Source organism: Helobdella robusta (assembly GCF_000326865.2).
Source record: "Helobdella robusta unplaced genomic scaffold HELROscaffold_10, whole genome shotgun sequence".
Lineage (NCBI taxonomy): Eukaryota > Metazoa > Annelida > Clitellata > Rhynchobdellida > Glossiphoniidae > Helobdella > Helobdella robusta.
This window is the reverse complement of record NW_008703571.1, coordinates 4,995,598-5,019,321: the sequence shown is the minus strand read 5'-3', so window position 1 is coordinate 5,019,321 and position 23,724 is coordinate 4,995,598. Positions and strand designations below refer to the sequence as shown.

General features: G+C 33.5%; 4 protein-coding genes across 4 annotated transcripts in view; 2 read left to right on the top strand and 2 right to left on the bottom strand.

Annotated features, from left to right (window-relative positions):
* Positions 1–6,203, bottom strand: part of HELRODRAFT_71441 (hypothetical protein) — a gene marked incomplete at both ends in the record, with an annotated part of 14,549 nt that extends 8,346 nt beyond the window's left edge. Inside the window, one exon of the mRNA XM_009012162.1 lies at positions 5,906–6,203. Within this exon, the coding sequence (XP_009010410.1) occupies positions 5,906–6,203 (298 nt within the window). The remainder of the gene's footprint in view (positions 1–5,905) is intronic.
* A 2,356-nt stretch (positions 6,204–8,559) lies between these two features.
* On the top strand, positions 8,560–10,707 carry HELRODRAFT_167014 (hypothetical protein; the record flags this gene model as incomplete). The annotated part of the gene is made up of 4 exons (XM_009012161.1): positions 8,560–8,648; positions 8,778–9,412; positions 9,463–10,371; positions 10,421–10,707. 4 exons carry the CDS (start codon positions 8,560–8,562, stop codon positions 10,705–10,707), a joined length of 1,920 nt encoding a protein of 639 aa, XP_009010409.1.
* Positions 10,708–11,186: 479 nt separating this feature from the next.
* Positions 11,187–11,351, top strand: HELRODRAFT_71522 (hypothetical protein; the record flags this gene model as incomplete). Its single annotated transcript, XM_009012160.1, has 1 exon — positions 11,187–11,351. One exon carries the CDS (start codon positions 11,187–11,189, stop codon positions 11,349–11,351), a length of 165 nt encoding a protein of 54 aa, XP_009010408.1.
* A 5,528-nt stretch (positions 11,352–16,879) lies between these two features.
* Positions 16,880–18,309, bottom strand: HELRODRAFT_167012 (hypothetical protein; the record flags this gene model as incomplete). Its single annotated transcript, XM_009012159.1, has 5 exons — positions 16,880–17,067; positions 17,129–17,198; positions 17,301–17,398; positions 17,476–17,675; positions 18,125–18,309. 5 exons carry the CDS (start codon positions 18,307–18,309, stop codon positions 16,880–16,882), a joined length of 741 nt encoding a protein of 246 aa, XP_009010407.1.
* Positions 18,310–23,724: the final 5,415 nt, after the last annotated feature.

The following is a 23,724-nucleotide window of genomic DNA, read 5'->3' as shown; positions in this document are numbered from 1 at the left end:
CGTCCATAGCATTGACGTCATTTGTTGTAAGGTCCTGGAGGGGCTGATAAAGGACCATATTATGAAATACTTTATGGAAAATAATCTTTTTTCGAAGAGTCAGTATGGTTTCATTCCTGGACGCTCCGCGGTTTTGCAGCTGTTGAAATTTTTAGAGGCGGTGGTTGATGGAACAGATCATGGTTACGAAGTCAATGTAATCTACATGGATCTGGAAAAGGCGTTCGACAAAGTTTCACATAAACGTCTGTTGTTTAAGCTGGGGCGGTATGGGGTGAATGGTAAGATAGTAAAATGGATTGAGAATTATCTCAACAACAGAACATTTCAGGTGAAATTAGAGGATACATTATCTAAGTCAAGACCAGTCCTGAGTGGAGTTCCCCAGGGTGGAGTTTTGAGCCCTCTACTGTTTATTGTCTATATCAATGATATTTCTTCAGTATGTGATAATATCTTGCTTTTTGCTGACGACTCAAAAATCTTTAGAGTGTTGAAAACAGAGGAAGACAAAAATAGTTTTTTGCAAGATATTAGAAAATTACTAACCTGGTTTGAGGAATGGAAATTGAAAATAAATACTGATAAATGCCAGTTACTAAGAATCGGTTCCCGCCAGCCGTGTACTTCATACACCATTGTGGATGATGATAATTCGCGGTTCAATCTTCCTGAAGTTGATGAGTTATCAGATCTTGGAATAGTTGTGGATAATAAAATGAGGTTCAGAAGCCATGTATTGAAAATAGTGCACAAAGCAAATTATTGTTGTTCAAATCGTTGGTGAGATCGCATTTGGAATATGGAGTTCAAGTGTGGAATCCTTATAGAGTTGGACTAATAGACGAGGTGGAAAAGGTACAAAGAAGAGCAACTCGTTTGATAAAGTCTTGTAGAAATCTTTCATACGATGATCGACTGAGGAAACTGGGTTTGCCGTCTCTTGCCTTCAGACGACGAAGAGCCGATCTTATATTAGTTTATAGGATAATACACGAGGGTGTTTCGGCTGATATTGGACCTACTTTGTTTTTTTCTGGCGATGAGCGTACAAGAGGACATAACCTCAAGTTAAAAGCCTCAATTTTTCATAAAGACTGTCATAAATTCTACTTCTCAAATAGAGTGGTGGAAGATTGGAATATGCTGCCCTCGGTTGCTGTTAATGCGGATTCTCTGTCTGTTTTTAAATCGACAATTGATGATTTTTTTGGTGATATAAAGTTTAATTGGCGAGCAAACTTTTGATTTATTGTAATTGTTTAATTCTGATTGATGTCTGTAGAAAATTTCTTTAATATTTTTATTTACAGTCATTTTTCGGTTGATAATTCGAATCGAATGATGGTTTAATTATGTTTTATTTAATTTTATTCCTTTAACCTTCGGTCAATCATTTATTTTGCTTAGTTTTTTGAGTTTTGTTTTGTGATGGCAAGGGGCTTGCCCGTGCTATGAAATAATAATAATAATAATAATAATAATAATAATAATATTTATTATGGCAAGAATTCATTTTCCTTTTTCCTTCAATTGTGGTCGATTATTTTTTATTAAATTTAAATCTAATTAAATTTGCTTTGTATTTTAAAATTATTTTCAAGCCTTAACTTCAATTTTAATGAATATTTTATATATTTTCAATAAAATGTTAACTTTTGTATATTTGTCAATAGTTGCTGCATTGATTAGGTGGGTTTGGAAGCAGGAAAAATAAAGCCATCTGCTAATTTGAAAAAACTAGTACTGCAAAAATCTGAAGGTACAAATAGTAATACTTACAATAATTAAATTAGGTTTATTGTTTATTGATTGTGATAATAATTTAGAAATTAAATTGAAATATTTAATAATTATTAGTGATAATTAAATTTTGTTTATTGTTGTATATTGATAGTGATGATATTTAAAAAATTAAATTGAAATATCTAATAATGAATTGGTACATTTTTGTAGCAAATTTTGTAATGGCTGTTTAAACATTTAGGAGTTTGTTGTTAAGAAAATGTTTTTGAGAGCAACAACGATGTAGGTGCATCTGTATTTGTAACTATATGCAGATAATCAATACCCAATAGAAGCTGCTTCAGAGCAGACTAAAAATATGTTGGATACTGGTGCAAACCCAATGCTTGTAACAAATTTCCTACATCAATGAATCTTCCCTGTAACAAGACAAAATGAATATAATATGAAACAAAAAAGAGGTTTTCTATATATATTTTAATTTTTAACATGAATTCCATTGCATTTGAGATTATATTTCGTGATGCCAGGTTCACTGGAACCCCGAAAGAGAAGCTGATGGCCGTGCCTGAATTGCCTAGTCTAACAAGTGAAATTTTAGTTGATGAGAATGGTACAATCACTTGTCATTTTGTGTCCTGTTGCTATCAAGCAAGAAATCCAAGAAAAAGAAAACAGCAACTGTTCCAACAACGTAAACTTACGTTTGAAAATTGTCCGTCTGTGCAGGATCAACTCAGAATCTCATGGGTTTTACCCAAAGAAACAGCCAAAAACTGTGTTTAGACGGATTGCAGAGCTTCAATTGATGATGTTAAAGAAATAATTGATCAAAGGTGCACAGATGACCATGACCTTGAAACAATATTTTTTTGTATAAAGCTTGGGCAAAATTAAAAAATAAGATGTGGTCGATTAGACAAAATTTGTATGTTTGTGTTGTGTGTGGATATAAGCCTTGGAGAGACAACCAAACTTGTACTTCGTTGGAGCAGTGTGATGGTTGCATAAACTGGTACTACTGTTCATGTGTTGAGATAAAGACTACCGAAAGGGCCATGGTTTTGTCAACAGTGTTGATATAACAATAATGTACTTGTGTGTTTGTCTGTGTGTGTTACTATATGACACTTGATGTAATAAATTTTTTATTTTTAAAATTATCCTTCTATAACAAAATTTTGATGCAAATTTGCAGTGTTCGACTGTTCGTACTTTATATTCAACTTTGTTGTACAGACTTCACTCATTGATATTTTTACTAGACTGGTGGTGACTTTTGTACTGTCTAGATTAAACTATTGCAATTCGTTACTGTAGGAGTAGTAAATAAACTTCAATGAATCCAGAATGTTGCCGCCAGATTGGTCATTGGTCTAAGTAGACGTGATCACATTACAAAGTGGTTGGAAAGTCTCCACTGGCTACCGATCAGGGAACGAATATGATTTAAGGTGGCCGTGGTGGCCCATAGTTGTGTACATGGTGGTGGCCCAGAATATCTGAAGGAGGTTTTTCGCAAAAGAACTAAAGTTGATGTGGGAAATGCATTGCGTTCGATTTCATTAGGAATGATGGTAATTCCTAGGACCAGGAAAAAACTGAGTGACAGATGTATGCAGGTTGCTCTACCCAAGGTATGGAATGATTGAAGCCAATTGTTTCAGAAAAAGATTTCAGAAGAAAGTTAAAAAGTTATTTGTTCAACAAAGCATTTAATCACAGCACAATTCTCTGAGGAATGTCATTAGAATGAATAACATAATATCAACATCGAATTCATGCGATTCTCACCCTTTACATCATCTGAATGTTGTATCCGCTCACTGTGATTCACACTCCTTATAGCCAATGTTTCCTCTAAGCTACGCGGCTGCGCAGTAGTTTGAACAAGCTGGTGCAGCTAATTTTCCTTCCGCAGAGTAAATCAAACAACTAACTCGATATTGTAAAAATAAATGTTTTCATAATTTTTTTTTCAATTTTATATCACCAAACTTCGTATTTTCAAAATTTTTTAACTTAAGCACTGCATTGTTAGTCATATTTCGCTGCATTTATCATTGTGTTTATCTTGGTCGGAAATGTGAAAGCTTTTATCAATTGATAATAACGTAAAATCGTTTTGTAGAAAGTTTTTATAAATACCAATTAACATTATTAAACAGTTGTTTTTGCGATCTAATTTAAGTTTTCATTATGAAGCGACAATGTGATGATACCGATGGCTCATCAAAAACTAGCAAGGCTGCAAATGTTTTCAAAGAAGCTTGGTTAATTTAAAAGAAATGAAAAAAAACTGAGACTGTTGATTCAAAAGGTTTGAAAAACGTGCAATTAGAAAATATTTTTGATTTTTCAGAAGATGTTGGTTTGATTTGCAAAATATGCTTTGAAGCCAAAGCATGCAATGAATTTTCAAGTGGCAAAAAATGAAAACTGTGGAAATTAGATTGTTTGAAAAGATACATTATGCATAGAACTTGAGTCAATTACAAAATTGAAAAGAACTAAAATTAAGTGAGATGGATGTCAAGACATTTTGCAGTAAATGTACTTGTCAAAAATTACAAAGTTGCAGTCAAATATTTTAAAAATCAAACGGAGACAGAGAATGATCCGATAGCAAAATATTGCTTAAAATAATTGCAAAAACCTCAGGTTCATTTTGCTTTATTTATACTTAATGATGTATTAAGTGAGTTATTTGATTTATGTAATACATTTCAAAGAAGTTGTATATCAACCATAGAAGCAGTTCAATTTGCTAAGGCAAAGATTTTCCAAATAAATTCACAATTTTTAGAAAAAAAACAAAACTTCTTGGAGTGATGCAGTTATAACACTTTTATCAACTACAGGCTACGAAGATACAGATTTGAGAGCAATTTCGAGGTTTATTGTGTCAGCTTTTGCAGGAAAGGTTTCCAGCTGATAAATTAAAAGAATGGGTGGCGTTGGATACTCAAGCGGTTAAAAATCAAAATGATTATGAATTTTGAAAAAGAGAATTATATGTATTAGTTGAAAGATATTAAACATTTGCTTCCAGATCTCATTTGCAAAAATTCTCTCTGAATATAATGATTTTAAATTTCTTTTAAAAGAGAAACTTGAATGTGGAAATGTGAAAGCATTCAATGATGTGATTGATTTTGTGCTAATGGAAGAAAAGTTTACTAGTATAAAAACTTTTATTGATATGTCGTACTTTTCAAGCTTCAAGTGCTGATGCTGATCGTGGTTTTAGTTTGATGAATTCTATTAAAACCAAATCACGGAACAGACTTGAAATAAACCATCTGGACATGTAAATTCTAATAAAGTTTTTATTGAGTGGGCATCAAGTTGACATTGATGAAGTTTATAAATTCTGGATAATCAACAAGTGCAGAAGAGAAACTAGTGAACAAAACTTTTAACTGAATTATACATCTATTTTAATAAATATATAAATAAAACTTATTTATGTGCTTACATATTTATGTATTTGGTAGCATTTTGGTACGAATAAAGTTTTTCGACTATCACAAATTTGCTCAAACTGTTGAAATACTTGCTCAGTGAATTTAATTTTTGCACTCAGCTTGTTCTTCCTTAGAGGGAACATTGCTTATAGCATCTCAACGTCAAATTTGGCATGCAGGTTTCTCATGACTTATAATTTCTATTCTTATCTCAATGTGAATGTCAATTTCATCGTGCGATTCTCAGGCTTTGCACTGTCTAAACATTCGCCCACTCGTGATTTGCATGCTTTATAGCATATTAACTTCTAAATCATTGTGCGGGTTCCTCACAACTTATAACATCTCAACGTCTAATTTGCTGTGGGATTCCCACAACTTATAGCATTGTACCGACCAAATAGCCGGGTAGCCTATCACACTTTATAGCATTAACAGATTTCACACGCCTTATAGCATCTCATCAACGTGTTTGCCGTGTGGATTTCACACGCCTTATAGGTCTGACCTAATATTATTCATAAAAATATAAAGAAACATTTGTTTAGCAAAACTAACACTCTGCAAATTCTACATATACAAATACAATAAAATGTTGGTTCTATCTTAGAATCAACCTGAATGTTAAAGATAATGTATGATGAATCAATTCAAAAATAAATGAGGTGATGAGAATATGAAATAAAACTGACCTATAACTTTCCACATTGATTGGTGGGTAGACAAGAATCCTTTTTTAATTGCTTCGACCACCAATTCATCGTCATCGCTGTTGAAACCTTCCTGTGCTTTTATTTCATTTAAAAGATTTTCTTCTGAGAACTTAGCGGCCTCAACACCGCCATGTCCATCAAAGACTAAAAAACATACGAACGGGTGGGAATATGGTTCCGACTGATCGCCGATGTGTGTAACGATCGCGATAACATCTTCCATGTAGTTTCTGCCTCCCCGCCTAACGTCATGATAAACGTTCAGAGTTAAATTCATAATTAACTTGAAACTTTATTTTAGAGCAACTAAAACGAAACACCGTTAGATTTGATATAAACAATTGTTCCCTAAATAATAACCGGAAACTAATTTTGAAAATATCGTTTACAATTTTGAACTTCTAAAGCGCCTAATTTATTTTATTGGATTGTCATTACATAGCATCGTATATTATAGAATATCATAGCATAGAACAGGGGTGTGCAACTGGTGGCCACAACCCGGCTCGCCAAGCCGTTTTAAGTGGCTCTCGGAAATAAAATTTCTAACTGTTAATAATTGTCAATAGAAAAATTGTCATTTATCATTCACTTTACTTATAGGACAAGTGGTCCTGTCACAGACTTAGTCTTTTTGGGTCACTATAAATATCCTTGTTATGTTATGTTTATTCAATTCCGTACGTATTGAATAAAAATAAATTTCAATAAAAACAATTTATAATAAAAAAGCAATAGACAAAAATTTTCACACATTTTTAATCTTTTGTAAAAAAAAGTACCATAGTGGCGCATTTTGTTCATTAAATTCATGCGTAAATTTTCATTGGTGTTCAATTTTCTTGTCTGACAACCAGAAAATTTGTATTTTTTTCTCATACATTCTCAATAACTCAATAAAATTAAGAATAAAATTACAGATCTTGATTGTACAAAATATTCAGATCATATTAAAAAATTGCATACTGAATATAGAAATTGATTTTCAGATTTTATAAAATTTAAATATGATATAAAATTATTCTCTAAGCCATTTGATACATGGATATAAATTTGATACGACTTCTGAAATTTCTCTGGATTGTTATCGATTGGAATTGATAGATTTGCAAAATGATATGCTATGAATTCAGCTTATGACAAAAATGATCTGGTGAAATTTTTTAAAAATTATTTGCAAAAAAATTCCAAATCTGGACCAAATCTTCAAAAAAATGAGATTACTTTTTGAAAGCATATTCTGCAGGAACAGATTTTTTCAAAATGAAATTCACAAAAAATAGACAAAAAATAGATCAGAAGTCAGCTCACAGATGAAGCCAGCTCTGAGTTGCAACTGTCTCTCTTAAAACTAACGATGAATTTTGCAAATATGCAAAAGTTCAATTTTCGATTTTTTCAGTAAAAAAATAAACTAATTTGTATTTGTGTCTACATACACACACATACACAAACACACACACACACACATATATATATATATATATATATATATATATATACATATATACATATACATATACATATATATATATATATATACAGTTGTTCAAAAAATCCACCGACGATTCAGCATTAACAAGTTTTATGGTTGATTTTCTAATATTTTGAACTAGTTCTTTACAATTAAGTCTATTCAAAATGTTGAAATCCATTTTATAATCGTTTATGATTTTAATTGAAACGTAGTCATGTCATATATAAATTTTCCTGTCCAGTTGACGATTGTATGCGTCTAAAATCATCATATATCGGCATGACTACCACGGATTTATCACGGAGATTGACGATGCATAAGAGAGAAGGTGCCATTAAAACCCATCTCCTTGACAAACACAACACAACAATCACCAGAGGTATACTAAATGACAACACAACCATCATCTATAGTACCCAACAATATCAAAATCTTAAACTCGCTGAAGCCATTCTAATAGAAATGCAAAAACCTACATTGAACAACCAACAACAAATTAAAACAACTCTCCCTACGCATAGATTAATTAACAACGTCAACATTGTTGCCAATAATTTTAACGTCATCGATAATAATAATTATAATAATAATAATACTTTTAATAACAATGATGACGACGACAACAACAATACAAACAACGATAGCAACAACAACAGCAACAATAAAAAGAACAACAACTACAACAACAATAATAATAATGGTAATGATGATGATGATGATAATAATAATAATAATAATAATAATAATAATAATAATAATAATAATAATAATAATAATAATTAATAATATTATTAATAATAATAATAATAGAAACGATATTCTAATTAATTTCGCGCTTCAAATTTGTGACATTGCTGTTTGCCATCTTGACAACGGCCACGTAGCATGAACAATCGTATAATTTCAAATATTTTGTTTACTAATTTCAATGAACCTTTGCGTTTTTATTTCGTTACTTTTATTTTATTTTAATATATTAAAAAATACAACTAATTAACTATTAATAGAATTTATTTAAAATATATTGCACTGATGATGACTTTACGTCGAAATAGATCTATATGCATAATTTTAATAATAATATAAAAATAAACGATTATAAAAATGGGATCTTGCTTGATTAATTTTAACAATTAAAATCATAAACGATTATAAAATGGATTTCAACATTTTGAATAGACTTAATTGTAAAGAACTAGTTCAAAATATTAGAAAATCAACCATAAAACTTGTTAATGCTGAATCGTCGGTGGATTTTTTGAACAACTGTATAGAACTTGGTCTTCTTCCTAATATATATATATATATATATATATATATATATATATATATATATATATATATATATATATTAAACATTAAAAAGTTGACCAGCTCTGTCAATTCTCTCAGAAAAGATGTTTTCAACAAACTCAACACATTGAACGATTTGAATGCAAATATAAAGTCTGAGCTCGAGAATATCAACGCAGTAATAGAAAGTAATAAGGAAAAGTTAAACCAACTTGAGAGCTCTGATGTTTTTCGTGGTAAATTGAACATCTTGAAGAATGATATGAAAGTATCATTTGCAGATATCGTCAGTCGCGAGATTAAAAGACACACTGATAATATCAAGGCTGAAGTAAAAACAGTCCAGACGACAATAAATGATGCAAAACAAATCAAAGAAAGAGAAAATAATCTAATTATGTTTCATTTGCCTGAGAGTGGCAGTGATCGGGTGGACGTCATGAAAATTCTGAAACACCTGTCTAATAATGTTGTTGATGCTAACCTAGTTCATCTAACTAGAATCCGAAAAAAATCAGACGATCATACCCGACCGCTGCTTTTGAAAATGGATAGTGTTGACATAAAAAACGTGATAATTATAAACGTCTCTAAATTAAAATCGCTTGACGTCAGCCTGGGTCGCATCGGACTCAGTCACGATCTCTCCTCAGAACAGAGAAAGGAACTGAGGTCAAAAATAGAGGAGGCAAGGGCATTAGAAGCTTCTGACAAAGGTTTTTTATACCGTGTAAGAGGTCAGGTTGGCAAATTTCCGGTAACTCAGAGACAGACCTAGGTGTTCAACTGACGAATACTAATGATGTTGGTGGTGATGATGGCTTTCATGGTGACTCTCTGACGACAAAGAGTATTGGTAGTAGTTGTTTTGTTGGTAATGTTTGTGGGTATGATGATGGCCGTGGTGATGATATTAGAAAATATTTGATATCAAATTGTAATGTTAATGATTTTAAAAATTATGGTCATATTAGTGCAAGTGATAGAGTTAGTGGTAAAGATGGTGGTGGCAATTTTAACATAAAAGATGTTAGCTTTAATTTGAATAATAATAGTAATGTTGTTGGTGGTGAAGATTTTCGTGTTCGCAGTCTGACGCTTGGGGTTATTGGTGACGATTATTTGAATTCATCTCTCGACGGTAATAAATGTTTAATGATGAAAGGCACTGGCAATGATTTAAATGGTAATGTTAATTTTGGTTTTTGTAATGATGGTCTTGGTCTTGATGGTGGTGGTTATTCGATGGTCTGTGGTACTGGAAGCGATCTGAACGTTATTGGTAAAAATGGTTGTGGTAAAGATGATGGTAGTGATTGCGTAATAACAAATGGTACCGGTAATGATCGTAATGATAGTGGTGGTTTTAATGATCTTAAAAAAGTAGGTAATAACAATGTAATGAAAGGTGGTGCTGTTAGTAGAAATATTGGTGGAATTAAAAATGATCGGACTAATAATAACTTTTGTGTGGTTAAAATAAAATTGGGTTTACTAAATATAAGATCGATTGGCTCAAAGTACAACATCATTTATGATTTGATCAATGATGGTTTGGATATTTTTGTTGTTACAGAATCGTGGCATGGTTCATCAGAAAATCCCTCCATTGCGTTATCTACTCCTCCTGGTTACCGCTTTGTAGATTGTGTAAGAGATCACGACCCTCTCCATGGTGGATTGATAATATTTTTTCGTCTATGTTTAAAATGTAAAAAAAATAGCCTTACCTACAGTTACCACATTTGAAGTTTTGGCGGTCAGGTTCACATTTAATAGTCAGGAGTTTATTTTGCTCGCTATTTACAGACCGGGTTCTGCACAGCTGTCTGGATTATTTTTTAAAGAACTGATTTCTATTCTAGAAAACATTACAGTACTCAGTTCTCGAATTATTTTTACCGGGGACTTCAATGTGCACGTTGAAAAGACGAATGATCCTTATGCTGCTAATTTAAATGATATTGTTATAACCGTGCTACCGAACGCACTAGATTCTAGCGTATTCTAGAATGTTCTAGTGACTGGAGCATTCTAGAGTATGCTAGAATCGGACCATCTAGAAGAATCTAGAAACGACGCTTGCGAAGAGTATATAAGCGCACGTCGCAAGAAAATTAGCGGTTAGTGAAATCCGTGATTAGTGAAATTCGTGATTTTGTAAATTCGTGACTCTGTGATTTTGTGAATAGCGATTCGGTGAATTATTTAAAGCGATATTTGATTTGTTTTGTTGACGTTGTCATAGCGATAGATTTTGAACAATTTAAAAGTTAATTGTTGTGTTAATTTGAATTTGCTAGAAATAAACGATTAGTTGATTTCTTCTGTAAATAAAGTTTAATAACTAATAACTGTTTGGAGTATTTTATTCTATCAAAGATTTGAACCCGTCGCATCGTAAATCGGTTACGACAGCGAGTATTATAACATTGGTATCAGAAGTGGGATCTTCGACCAGCGAATTACTACTCATAGAAAAAGAACACGATGTCAAAACTGTGTGGTTTGAACGTGGTTCAGCTACGAGAAGAACTACAGAAACGAAGCCTTGTCACAAGTGGCAACAAAGAAGTACTAGTAGCACGTCTGAGAGAAGCTCTCATTGATAAAGGAAAGAACCCAGACGAATTCAAGTACACAGGCAGTAATTAGCACAGGCACGTTTACAACCGCTAAAATGATGGAACTTCTGCTTAGTATGTCAACTGAAATAAAACAACAGATCAAGGAACAATCCGAACGACAGACAGAGGAGTTAAAACAGATCAAAGAACAGTCCGAACGACAGTCCGAACGACAGTCCAAAAGACAGACAGAAGAGTTAAAACAACAGATTAAGGAACAGTCCGAACGACAGACAGAGGAGTTAAAACAGATCAAGGACTAGCTAAAACACGTAAAATTGGAAGTGGCAGAACAGATTGAAGAACAGTCAACAAGAATAGAAATGATCGAGCAGAAACTTGATCGTCAGACCGTTGAGGTAGATCACAAGATAGACAAATTGAAGCGAGAATTGGAGCAATTCAAAAAAATGGCCATGTCGTTAGATCACGCATCCGGAAGAACTTTGAAGGTACCAGCATTTGACGGAGAGATGTCCTGGAACGTTTATAAAACCCAGTTCGAAGCAGCGGCAACTAGTAACTGTTGGAACGGAAAAGAACGAGCAACAGCACTGATACTGGCCCTGCGAGGTTCAGCAGCAGAGAAACTTCAGACGATTCCGGCGGAGAACCACTTCAACTATGAAGTTCTGGTTAGCGCGTTGGATTTACGTTATGGTGAAGAACACATGAAACAGATTTATCGGTCTCAGCTTAGAAACAGAACGCAACGATCTGGTGAATCCATTCAGCAGCTGGCACAAGATATCGAACGGTTGACATTGCTGTCGTATCCGACATCAGACCCCGAGCATAGAGACGAAACTGCTCTGGATACGTTTATCAAAGCCCTTCGTGATTCGGAACTCAAGCAATCCCTTCTCTTGTCAGATAAACGAAAACCCAAGGATGCCGTTGCGCACAGCCTCACTTTTGAATTGGCAAAGCAGGCATCAAAAAGTGACGTACGTTTACGCCAAGTACATGAAGAATGCCCTTGCCAGAAGGTGGTTGTGAAACGCGAATCTCAACAGCATGGTGTACCTCAATGCTGGATTCGTGGTGAAAAAGGCTATCTACGTCGTGATTGTAAACACCGCCTAAAAGATAACTACTGCCGAAATTGCGCGACAAGATGGCGCAAAAGAAGAGAAGATAATCCTGTATCACGATCGGCCCCTTCTAACGAAGGGGCGGAAAACTAATAAGAGCCAACTTTGTGGGGCAGAGGTTGGCTAGTAGAATTGACGCCCCCAGTACCGTAATTAACGTTTCCAGCCTACATCGAAATCGAAACGACTTATGGCTGAACGGAAAAGTTGATCAACGAGAATGTGTAATTACAGTCGACACCGGAGCAACAAAATCGATTTTAAGATCTGATTTGGTACCCAATCTGAAGAAAGAGACTTCTAGCAAATACATCCTTCAAACAGCTACCGGAGGAACAGCACCAGTCTATGGAAAGATTCTCCGTACTGTTCAGCTAGGCGACTTGTTATTCGAAGGTTCATTTTTAGTCGCGGATATCATCGACAAATGCATAATAGGTGTCGACTTTCTGACAAAATATGGGTTCAAAATTGACTTAAAAAAACGCATTCTTAGATGGAGAAATACAGGTGATAATGGGGGATAGCGACGAAAAATGCATTCGAGTGACAGTCGATTGTGACATAGAACTACCTCAATCATCTGAAAACATCGTATGGGGCAAGTTGAATTGCGATCCTGGGGGCCACCAGTTCTATTTGATGGAGCCAACCTCAACGACAAATGTACAGAACGCGGTCATTGGAAAATGCCTGGTAGAAGCGAACAAAAATGGTCTTATTCCTGTCAGAATAATGAATACCGTTAAACACACTATTAAAATTAAAAAAGGCGAGGAAATAGGTAATTGCCAATCAATAAATTTGGTGAAATCATTAGATATGGAGCAACAGGAAAAGGTGCTACCAACTGACAAAGGTAGACTCAAAGAACTTACCAAAAATCTACTGGATGAACTTAATTTGTATCAAGAAGACCGTCTAAAAGCCGAGGCGTTGATTGCTGATTTTGCAGACGTGTTTTCAACCGGTGACAATGACCAAGGTAAAACAGCTCTGGTAACTCACCGAATTGATACTCAGGATTCGAAACCGATCCGACAAGTACCACGACGTCTTCCTCTAGCAAAACAAACAGAAGTAAACGAAATGATAACGACAATGCAGAATCAAGGCGTCATCGAACCGTCATCAAGTTCCTGGATTTCGCCAATTGTTTTGGTAAAGAAAAAAGACGGCACTACCCGTTTTTGCGTTGATTATAGGAAGTTAAATGATGTGACTAAATAGGACAGCTATCCGTTACCGAGGATTGATGACATCATGGACACCCTATCTGGCTCAAGTTGGTTCTCTACGCTTGATTTGAAAAGCGGATACTGGCAAGTAGAAATCGACAAGAACGATCGCGAAAAGACAGCGTTTTCTATCGGATCGGGGTTGTGGCAATTCACCGTCATGCCATTTGGATTGTGCAATGCTCCAGCTACATTCGAGCGACTGATGGAATGTGTATTGCAAGGTCTTAACTGAAAAACTTGTCTTGTCTATTTAGACGACATAATTGTTCTAGGAAGAACATTTGATCAACACGTCGAAAACTTACGGGAGATCTTCACAAGACTTCGGGTGGCAAATTTAAAGCTGAACGTTAAAAAGTGCAGGTTATTTTCTAAAGAAGTTAACTATTTGGGACATGTGGTATCTTCAGATGGAGTTCGAACCGATCCAGCAAGATAGAAATTGTGAAAGACTGGCCAACTCCAAAGGATAAAAATGAATTGCGCAGTTTTCTGGGATTGGCAACGTACTATCGACGTTTTGTAAAGGATTTTGCAAAAGTTGCCAGACCTCTCCACCAACTTACCGAGAAGGACCGAGTTTTCAACTGGAATACCCTATGCGACTCAGCATTTGAAAAGTTAAAAGTTGAACTATGTGATGCTCCTTTGCTAGCATATCCAGTTCGTGGCAAGACGTTTGTGTTAGATAATGATGCAAGTAACAACGGAATCGGAGCCGTTTTGTCACAGCATATAGACGGAGAAGAAAGGTGCTAGCGTATTATAGCAGAGGATTCACAAAGCCCGAACGAAACTATTGTGTGACCAGGAAGGAGTTGCTAGCAATAGTCAATGCAACAAAACACTTCTACAAGTACCTTTATGGACAGAAATTTCTTCTCCGAACTGATCATGCAGCGTTAAGATGGCTCCTCAACTTCAAGGATCTTGAAGGACAGATGGCCCGATGGTTGGAGCGTTTACAAATGTACGACTTCGAGATCGTGCACCGCAAAGGAACAACTCATAGTAATGCTGATGCTCTCTCACGTCGACCATGTTTACCAGGATGCAAATATTGCTGTCGTCACGACAGCAATATTTGTCATGAAGAGACGTTTATTTTAAACGAAAAAAAAACGCAAACGAAAATGAGATATGAATACTTCATATAGATATGGAATAAGTACTTATAATAATTAGTTATACAAATTTAAAAAACGGTTATGTTATACATACATTTGAATGAAAATTACGTGAAAGGAGGACTTTTAGCAAAATTTAATAAAGGTGGGAGGACAGAGGACAATCCTGCTAAAAGTGGACTAACTTAACCATAAGCATTCGCACTGCTTATTATCCGCACCTGCACCGCATCCGCGAAAAGGTAACCTAAATCGGCCGTCATAATGTCATGTTTAAAATTAGAAGATAGCAATACTAGAGAGCAATTTATTTATAATATAATTATAATCAGACTGCAGATAATTTGCTGAGAAGAATTCAATAAATTTTTAATTTACTAATTGAAATAACTTCTGCCAGAACAACGAGCACAAAATGAACGACGATGAGGAACTCAAACAAGCTATTTATTTATTTAATATTTATGAAGATGTTATATATATCAATCAATAGGAAACTTATAAAGCGCCAATTAAATGTTCTCAAAGGCGCTGTCGTAATTATATAAACATAGAAGTCTACAATACTATAAATAAGAAAAAAAAATTTTTTTTTTTTTAAAAACTTAACTAAATTCATCAAAGTTTAACAGTGAACAAATATGTTCTTAGTTCTTTTTTAAATGTTCTAAGGGACAGTCCGGATGATCGCAATAACTGTGGCAAGCTGTTCCACACGGTCGGACCCGCAACAGAGATACTCCGTGCACCAATCTGCAAGTGTGAAACCGGTATTGTCAACAAATTCATATCATCTGACCGTAGATGAGACGACGCAGACATTTTTTTTGAAAATTTGTTCACGAGATATTCTGGTGACATCCCATTCAGTGATTTAAACACAATTACAGCGATTTTTCAAAGTTACTCTTTTATCTATTGTTAACCAGTGTAGTTCCTCCAGGATGGGCGTCACGTGAGTAAACTTTATTCCAACAGTTACCAATTTTGCAGCGCTGTTCTGAATCGACTGAAGAAGAGTGATTGACCTTCTTGAAAGTTTATAAAACAGACTGTTGCAGTAGTCAATTCGCGATGTTATAAAAGCATGAATCAGCGTCACCAGTGCCGATCTATCCAATGAATGTCTGATCCGATATATGTTTCTTGAATAAATATTACTTGATGTATATATCTTCTTAATGTGATCTTTTATCCATAAATATAAATCGATAAAACTCAAAAATTTTATGCAATTGCAGATAATGATATCTTTACATCTCCCATCTCAACAGAACAGAAATCTAGTTTTGACAACTGCTGCCACGTATCCACCGGTAGCAATTGCGTTTTACATTCATTGAGCTTGAGCGAGTTTGATGACATCCAGTATCCAACCTCTTTCAAACACTGGACAAATCTATCAACCTCATCACGAAACGAACCTGAAGGACCAGTGACTAGAATCAGAATGTCGTCGGCAAACGCATGACTGAGGAAATGAGAGAAAATTATTTTGATTACATCTGCTGTATATATATATATATATATATATATATATATATACATACACTGGATATGACAATTTTTAAACACCCTATCCCCATGTTATTTTTTGTGGAGTTTTAATGCAAAGATCAAGAAAAATCCAATGGCAAGTGTCAACTTTAAAAAAATGTCACCCCCTTAATCAAATTTATATATATATACAATTATACATTGTACAAAATGGTTTTTTTTAATCAGAAATACAAACATACAGGTTTTAGTGTTCATTTGTCAAAAGAAATTTAATGTTAATTTTTTCAATGCTTTTGCACAATGGAAGTAAATCCTGCAGAACTTTTATTGCACGTTCAGCACAAATGTTTGACCTTTGAGTTGGGATTGGAGTCGGCTCAACCGACCAAAAAGTCCTTAAAGTCTTTATTGCCTTTGAGTGATCTTTGCAAACGGCTGCCAAATTTTTGTAGTTATCCTGATTATAAACTGACCAGAAAACCAGATGTCATTCCACGTGCCAGTAATAAAGTCACATGATGACTGACCTTCGGCTGACTGTCGAAATTCTGGAAGTAAAATATAAACTAGCAAAGCATAGATTGCTCGGCTATTCTATCCTGCATTGCTTATATTTGGCAAAGTTCTGAAATTTATTTTAGGGAAGCATCCTGTTTTCTTAAACTGTCTGTAACAAGTGATCAAGTGATGAAGGAAAGCCATATCATCTCTCCAAACAATTTCTTCTTCTTCCTTCAGAGCATCTGAATCTTGAGAACCACTGTCAGAATCTTGTTTTTCTTCTTCAGTGTTAAAATGTTCTTCATCTTTACTGCTTAAATCATCCTTAGTATCTTGACTGACTTTGCTGTTCTTCATCTTCACTGTTTAAATCATCCTTAGTATCTTGACTGACTTTGAACTCCTTGTGTATCTTCAATTGTGGTGCAGTAGCCAGCTCTACCATTTGTTGACATCTGAAGATTATAGAGGGCTTTATCTTCCTACACAACTATTCTCCATTTTCATCAGTTACGTTGAACAAGTTGGTAAAGTCTTGCGTTCCTGGTTTTCTGCTGTCTTTTTCATACTTGTTTAGTACATTCTCAGTTTTTCTTTCCACTGTAGATTTGCCTTTTTGAATTGGAAGATTCAGTTTTTCCATAAGATTTTTACTTCTTTGACCACTATCACAACTCTCTCCTGTCTACTTTTCACATTTGCAGCCAAGCACTTAAATCTGTCCAGGATATGCTGTTCTGTTGGCATTTTGTTCATTTGATCAAGACTGTCAACAATCTTTGCATACTTTTTTGAATTCTTGGCTGTTTCAAATCTCACCAAATTTGATTCCCATAGTTTCTTATTCAAATCTGAAGGAAGACTATTTTTAAACATCTTGACTATAGTCCTGTCGAATTATAATTTGAGTGTAAATTTAATTATCTACAAATAAACAAATCTTATGAGTTTAGTTTATCAAAATAAGTTTATAAAATATCAAAAGTCAGGTGATGATAACAAATATAATATATAATATGAAAGATTATGTAATAAGCATGCATACATTTAGCAAAATCACACCAGCAATAAACTGAAGCTGTGATACCTTAAACTGTACTGTATCTAACAATAGATAGATGGGAGAAAACGGTTTTCAGCTTAGGGGGGTGAACTTTTTTAAGATTCAACACTTTCAAATGGTATTTCCAGTTTTAAAATGTAATTTCTCCACTCATAGTGGCATGGGAAACCAAAAAAATTTTTTAGTCATATCTCTAATATACACACTAATATTTTAGATTAAGACTGTCAGAAATGCTACTAATGAAAATCACAGCATGTTTGACGTTAGTTAACCTCCTGTTTAGTTTTCCGATTTTTCTAATGGTTGATCGTGAATTTTTCCAAAGTTTCTTAAGTTCAAAACCAAAATTTGTGTTTATTTTATGCATGACAGAACAAAAACCTTTTTTCAGTATTCTTATACTATCTTCGGTGTTCGAATTATTAGGTTGTACCCCTATATGTAGCCAGATGCTCATATATACTGCGTCTCTCCTCCAATTCGTTGATTTCTTCTTTGTTCAAAGTAAATAATTAACGTTCATCTAATTAGTTTTACAATCTTCAACTCTGTTTAATACAACATTTTACGTGTTTTCATTATTGATGATTCCTCTGTTTCTAAATTTATTGGTAGGAAGAATTCCAATCGCCCGTTGTTGTTATATATAATATATAACATATATATATTATTATTATGATTGAAACATTTATGAAGCGCTTATTAAACGAATCTCAAAAGCGCTATCTAACAAAAACTGAACTTAACAACATAATTGAAATAACAAACAAAAAATCATAATGCATCGTACAGAATTAAGATTAAACATTTGGTCATAAACAGAAAAGTAATCGATTCAATATAACGAAAATACGAAATATAAATTTAGAACATGTCGACTAAACAGAAAGAATTGATCAATAATGCATTACAATGAAAATAAATGAGTTTTCAGTTTCTTCTTGAAATCAGGCAGGTTTAGGTCCGGATTTCTGAGAGCAGCAGCCAGGTTGTTCCAAACAGTTGGTCCAGAAACAGCAATGTTACGAGAACTTATACGGAGACTCGCTGTTGGGATCAGCAGCAGGTTTGAAACATCGGATCTCAAGTGTGCTCCAGATGCTTTTGAAGATCTCTTTTTGAACCTGTCAGACAAATAAGATGGAGCTAGACCGTCGATAGACTTGTAGACAAGTGTTGAAATTTTGAACAACTCTTTTGTCGACGGTTAGCCAATGAAGTTCCTTCAATATTGGAGACACATGGTCGTATTTTAGAGCTCCAACAACAACTTTTGCGGCTTGATTCTGTATTGATTGAAGTATAGCCATGGATCGATCAGGTAAATCATAAAACAAACTGCTGCAATAGTCGACGCGTGAGTGCACAAATGCATGAACCAACGTCTGCAATGTGGATGTATCTAGGGATCGTCGAATTTGATTGATTTTCCTGATTTGAAACATGCATTATGAAGCAGAATAAGCAAAGTCGCTTCTGGTTCAAACTTGATTGAAATTTCATGAAATTAAAAAAAAATGCAATTTTTTAAATTATTTTATGAATAATTACAATTTAATAATTCAATAATTCATAAAACTATGTGACATTCATTAAATAAAATTCTTATGATGTAATCTGTAATATCAAAAAGTTTGATGATGTAATCTGTAATCGGACACATCATTGCAAAGTAATCTGTAATTTGTAATCTCAAGCTAATTTTAAAAGTAATTTGTAATCAGATTACTTTCTAAAAGTAATCTATACAACACTATATATATATATATGTTGGTCGTACCAGTACACTACATATACATGTAGTTTAATTTTTATATACGTATGTGTGTATCGAATATATGTATGTGTACATATGGTGATAATAACACTTGTGTTAAGTATCAACGATAGATACACTTCACACATACGTTTTATAAAACACACATATGCACACCCATTTACACGGACAAAATCCGCGGAGTTTCAAGAATTTTTTTATGGTGCGGTAACCGCGGTTTCCGCATTGCGGTTATATGCTTTGAGCTCTAGTATCAATAGTATTATCGAGATTAAACTACTGTAATTCGTTCATGTATGGTGTTGGAAATGGTTAAATACTTCGGAAAATTATAGAGTTATTTTTATTTTTAGCTTTCCGTATTTCATTGTTATTGCTCCATGCGTTCATGTCAATTTTTGTTTATGGCGTTAAATTACATTAAATGATTAAACACAATAAAGGGATTTTTGTGCCTAACGTTTAACGATCTTGTCTTTCTACGGTGTAGTGGTAGTCTAAAAAAGTGCTGACGCACATTGTCTAAACATTTTTAAAATAGTAACCTGAAGGAACATTTTTTAATTTGGTCAAATTATTTTTAAATTATAGTTTTATATTATAATATTTATTTTATATTTTTTAAATCTTTTAATTATTTCATACAACGGTAAGGTTGTTAAACAAAAACAAGAAATACAAAACGACGGTTTTTTTTACTGTGCTTTTTAAAGGTATAATTTTTTGGTTCTAATTTAATTTAATTAATTTAAAAATGCCTAATTTGAGGACAAAACCGATTAAACGAAAATTGGTTGATTATGATGAGGACAAAAACAGCATGTCAGGCCTATCAACATCAAGTTATGATGCAGATGATAACAACAACCTTATGGAAGAAAATTATCCTGTACGTTTTTGCTTTTGTAATTTCAACAAATTTTTAATGTACATTGATGTGTTGAGACCTGGTATAGATGTGTATGCTTTTAAAATGGGCTATAATGTGTAAGTAAAGCATAAATACACTGCATAGAACAAAAGTTATAATATATAATATATATATATATATATGTATTATATGGTAAAACGTGAGATCAGTACTCCTATGGTATCGTCCACGTTTACTAACTATCACAATGTACTTTTAATAAATTGACTCCGCCTGTGTTGAACTGTCTAGCGCTTGATTATTTATTTATATCAAATTGAAAATAATTTAGATCATTACTATAATAATAATTTAGATCATTACTTGTCAAATATCAAAACAGAAATTTACTCATATTTTAACTTTTTTTTATTTAATGTTCACTATTTCAACTATTTGACAAGTGATGATCTAAAAAACTTATCTAATTAAATTATTTTCTATTCAACACGGGCGGAGTCAATTTATTAAAAATACATTGCGATAGTTTGTAAACATGGACGATACCATAGGAGTACCGATCTCACGTTTTACCATATTATATTTGGTGAATGTTGGTAAAAGACCATATTTAATGCAGTAATTTATGAAATGCTACCGAATTTCTAACGCATTGAAGACTAGAAATTTTGTAAATTACTGCATTAATTATGGTCTTATTAACCAATCAAAGAAACTTAACAAACAAATAAGAATGTGAGCAGCGATTGCCCCATCTTTCTCGTGAGTTAAAAGTGAAGCCCAATGCCAGAAATTCAGTAGATTTCATAATTTACTGCATATATTATTATTATATTAAATATATTTACATATTATAAATATTTCAAGTAGTACATACCATATTATATTATATACAGTGTGGTTTGGTTGCAGTCCTTCTTTTTATTCTCTTATACAAATTTTGTTAAATTAAATTCTACCCCTAGTATCATGTTATTATGTTTTTTCAGTAAGTTCTCTAACCTTTTTTTAAAAGTAACTTCTTGATTTTGTATCTAAAATAAAAATTTAAAGTTCCATGAGCCAGCCACGTTTTAGCTCATGTTTCAAAATTTTAGCAATTTTAGATTATATTCAAATTGTAAATATTTTAATTATTAATGCAAGTATTATATAGTTTATGATAGAGGATTAATTTGGTTATAAGAGTTAAATTAAAGGAATAAGGAGAATGTTTCAAAAGAAATTGTAAATTGCATAGTTGTGATGGAAGTGAGAAATTATGTTTAATTTGTTAACTGTTGTTCATATCAATTGATGAACTGGGCCTCAGTTATTTGCAATCTTCTTGCTGTGTCTAAAATTTTGCTAAAATTTTGGCAAGGTTTTGTTTTGTAATTTTTTTTATGCTTCCTTTTTGTGTGTATAAGTGGACCTGTTTTTTTTCATTAAATTACTTCCAACATTGAATTTTTAAAATTATTAAAATTTTTTTAAATTTTGTGACTTCTGAAAAATTGATGTGTTTGGAAAATGCAATCAAATTTTTCTTTTTAATGTTGACAACTTTGTGCTAGTTGATTCCAAAGTTAGTTACAGTTGGTTTTTTTATGAAATGAATACAGTTCTTATGCAATAGGGTGTTTCTTCCATGTATGAATTTTTTTTGTTAATATATTATTGCAAGAGGCATCAGAATGTGTAAAATTGTATGATAGCATGTCATTTTGAGGGTTCCATCACTCTTTGAATATGGGTAAATTTGATGTTTTTACAGACATCAAACAAAAATTTGAAAAATTCAATAATTATAATTGAAATATTTTGTTATGGATATTAATGAAATAAAACACAATAAAATCAAATAGAATCAATATTGAGACACATTTTTAAATTTATTTTTATTTCCAAAATGTCGTATTTCTGCTCTACTTTGTCAATGATTTCTAATTAAACCATCTCTTCAACTAGTTACTCGTTTTACACATTTTTCTAGTGATTGTGTGTGGCGGGGAAAGTCATCACTTTTTAAAGCTCCATCCTTCATCATGACTCTTTATCATCAAAAAACATCCTGGCAGAATATTTTCTGGCCGCACAACAAAAGTATTTGTTTCAACAACCAAATTCACAATAGACTTCAAATTGTTTAGTAAAAAACTGGAATATATCACTAGTTGAAAAATATGTTTAGTTCCATCCTTAGAAGAATTTTTTTCCTAATTAAAAACCACATGCATAAACTTTAACTAAATAATTGACCAGCAATTGCAAATTTTCTGATGGATTAAAAATACTTTTATAACATCTGAGTAAATTTAAACAGTAACCACAAATGAGCCATCTTGAATGGGCTATTTTTCCAGGTTGACGGCTTGCCAGCTCAGGGTTACAATGTCCAGTTGATACTGTTATTTCATAAAGATATTTCTGATCTGTATTTAATTCATTTGCAACATTTTTGGTAAGTCAGGCAAGTTACCGGCCACCGCATTAAAAGGTTTTATTTTCGCAATCCGCTAATTGTTTTCCAATAGATCCAGTGCGGAGTGTCAATCAATCAATCTTCGTTTTGCGTCCAGAGACCCGGTTTCCCGAGGTAGGACGTTGTTTTTTTGCCATCAACTTTTTGCGCCAAATTAGACGATCAGTTGTATCCATTTCATTTAAATTTAGAGCTTTCATGTCTTGCTCGATTGTTTGCAACCAGGACTTCTTTGGGACGTGTGCCAGGTACTTCAACATCTGCAAGAGAAGTCATGGCACTGTTTCCACTTCGTTTGACATTACCAAACCACCGCAGACGGTGTTGCCGGCATTCGTCCTTTATATCATCTAAACCAGCACGACTCAGGATTTCGGTGGATTAGATGTGGTCCTTCAGACTAATTCGTTGCCTCCATCGAAGCATTTTCATGTCGGTTCGTTGAAGTTGTTGTTCCAGTTTGGTTGTCATTGGCCATGTTTCTGCACCATATAACAACACCGGACGTATCACAGATTTATAAAGTCTTGATCTAGTGGTAGTGGGATGTCACGCCGCATCAATATAGAAGCATGGAGATGCCATTTATTCCAGGCTGCACGTATGCGTGCTCGAACAGCAGCTTAAGCTGTTCCAGTACAATCCAGAACATCTCCTAGATATTGAAACGATGTGACTTTCTCTACCTTAATGGCTTCAAAAACAGTGCTATTTAGAATTTGTTGTTGTGGATTGATGCGAGCAGGACAAACAAAATTGG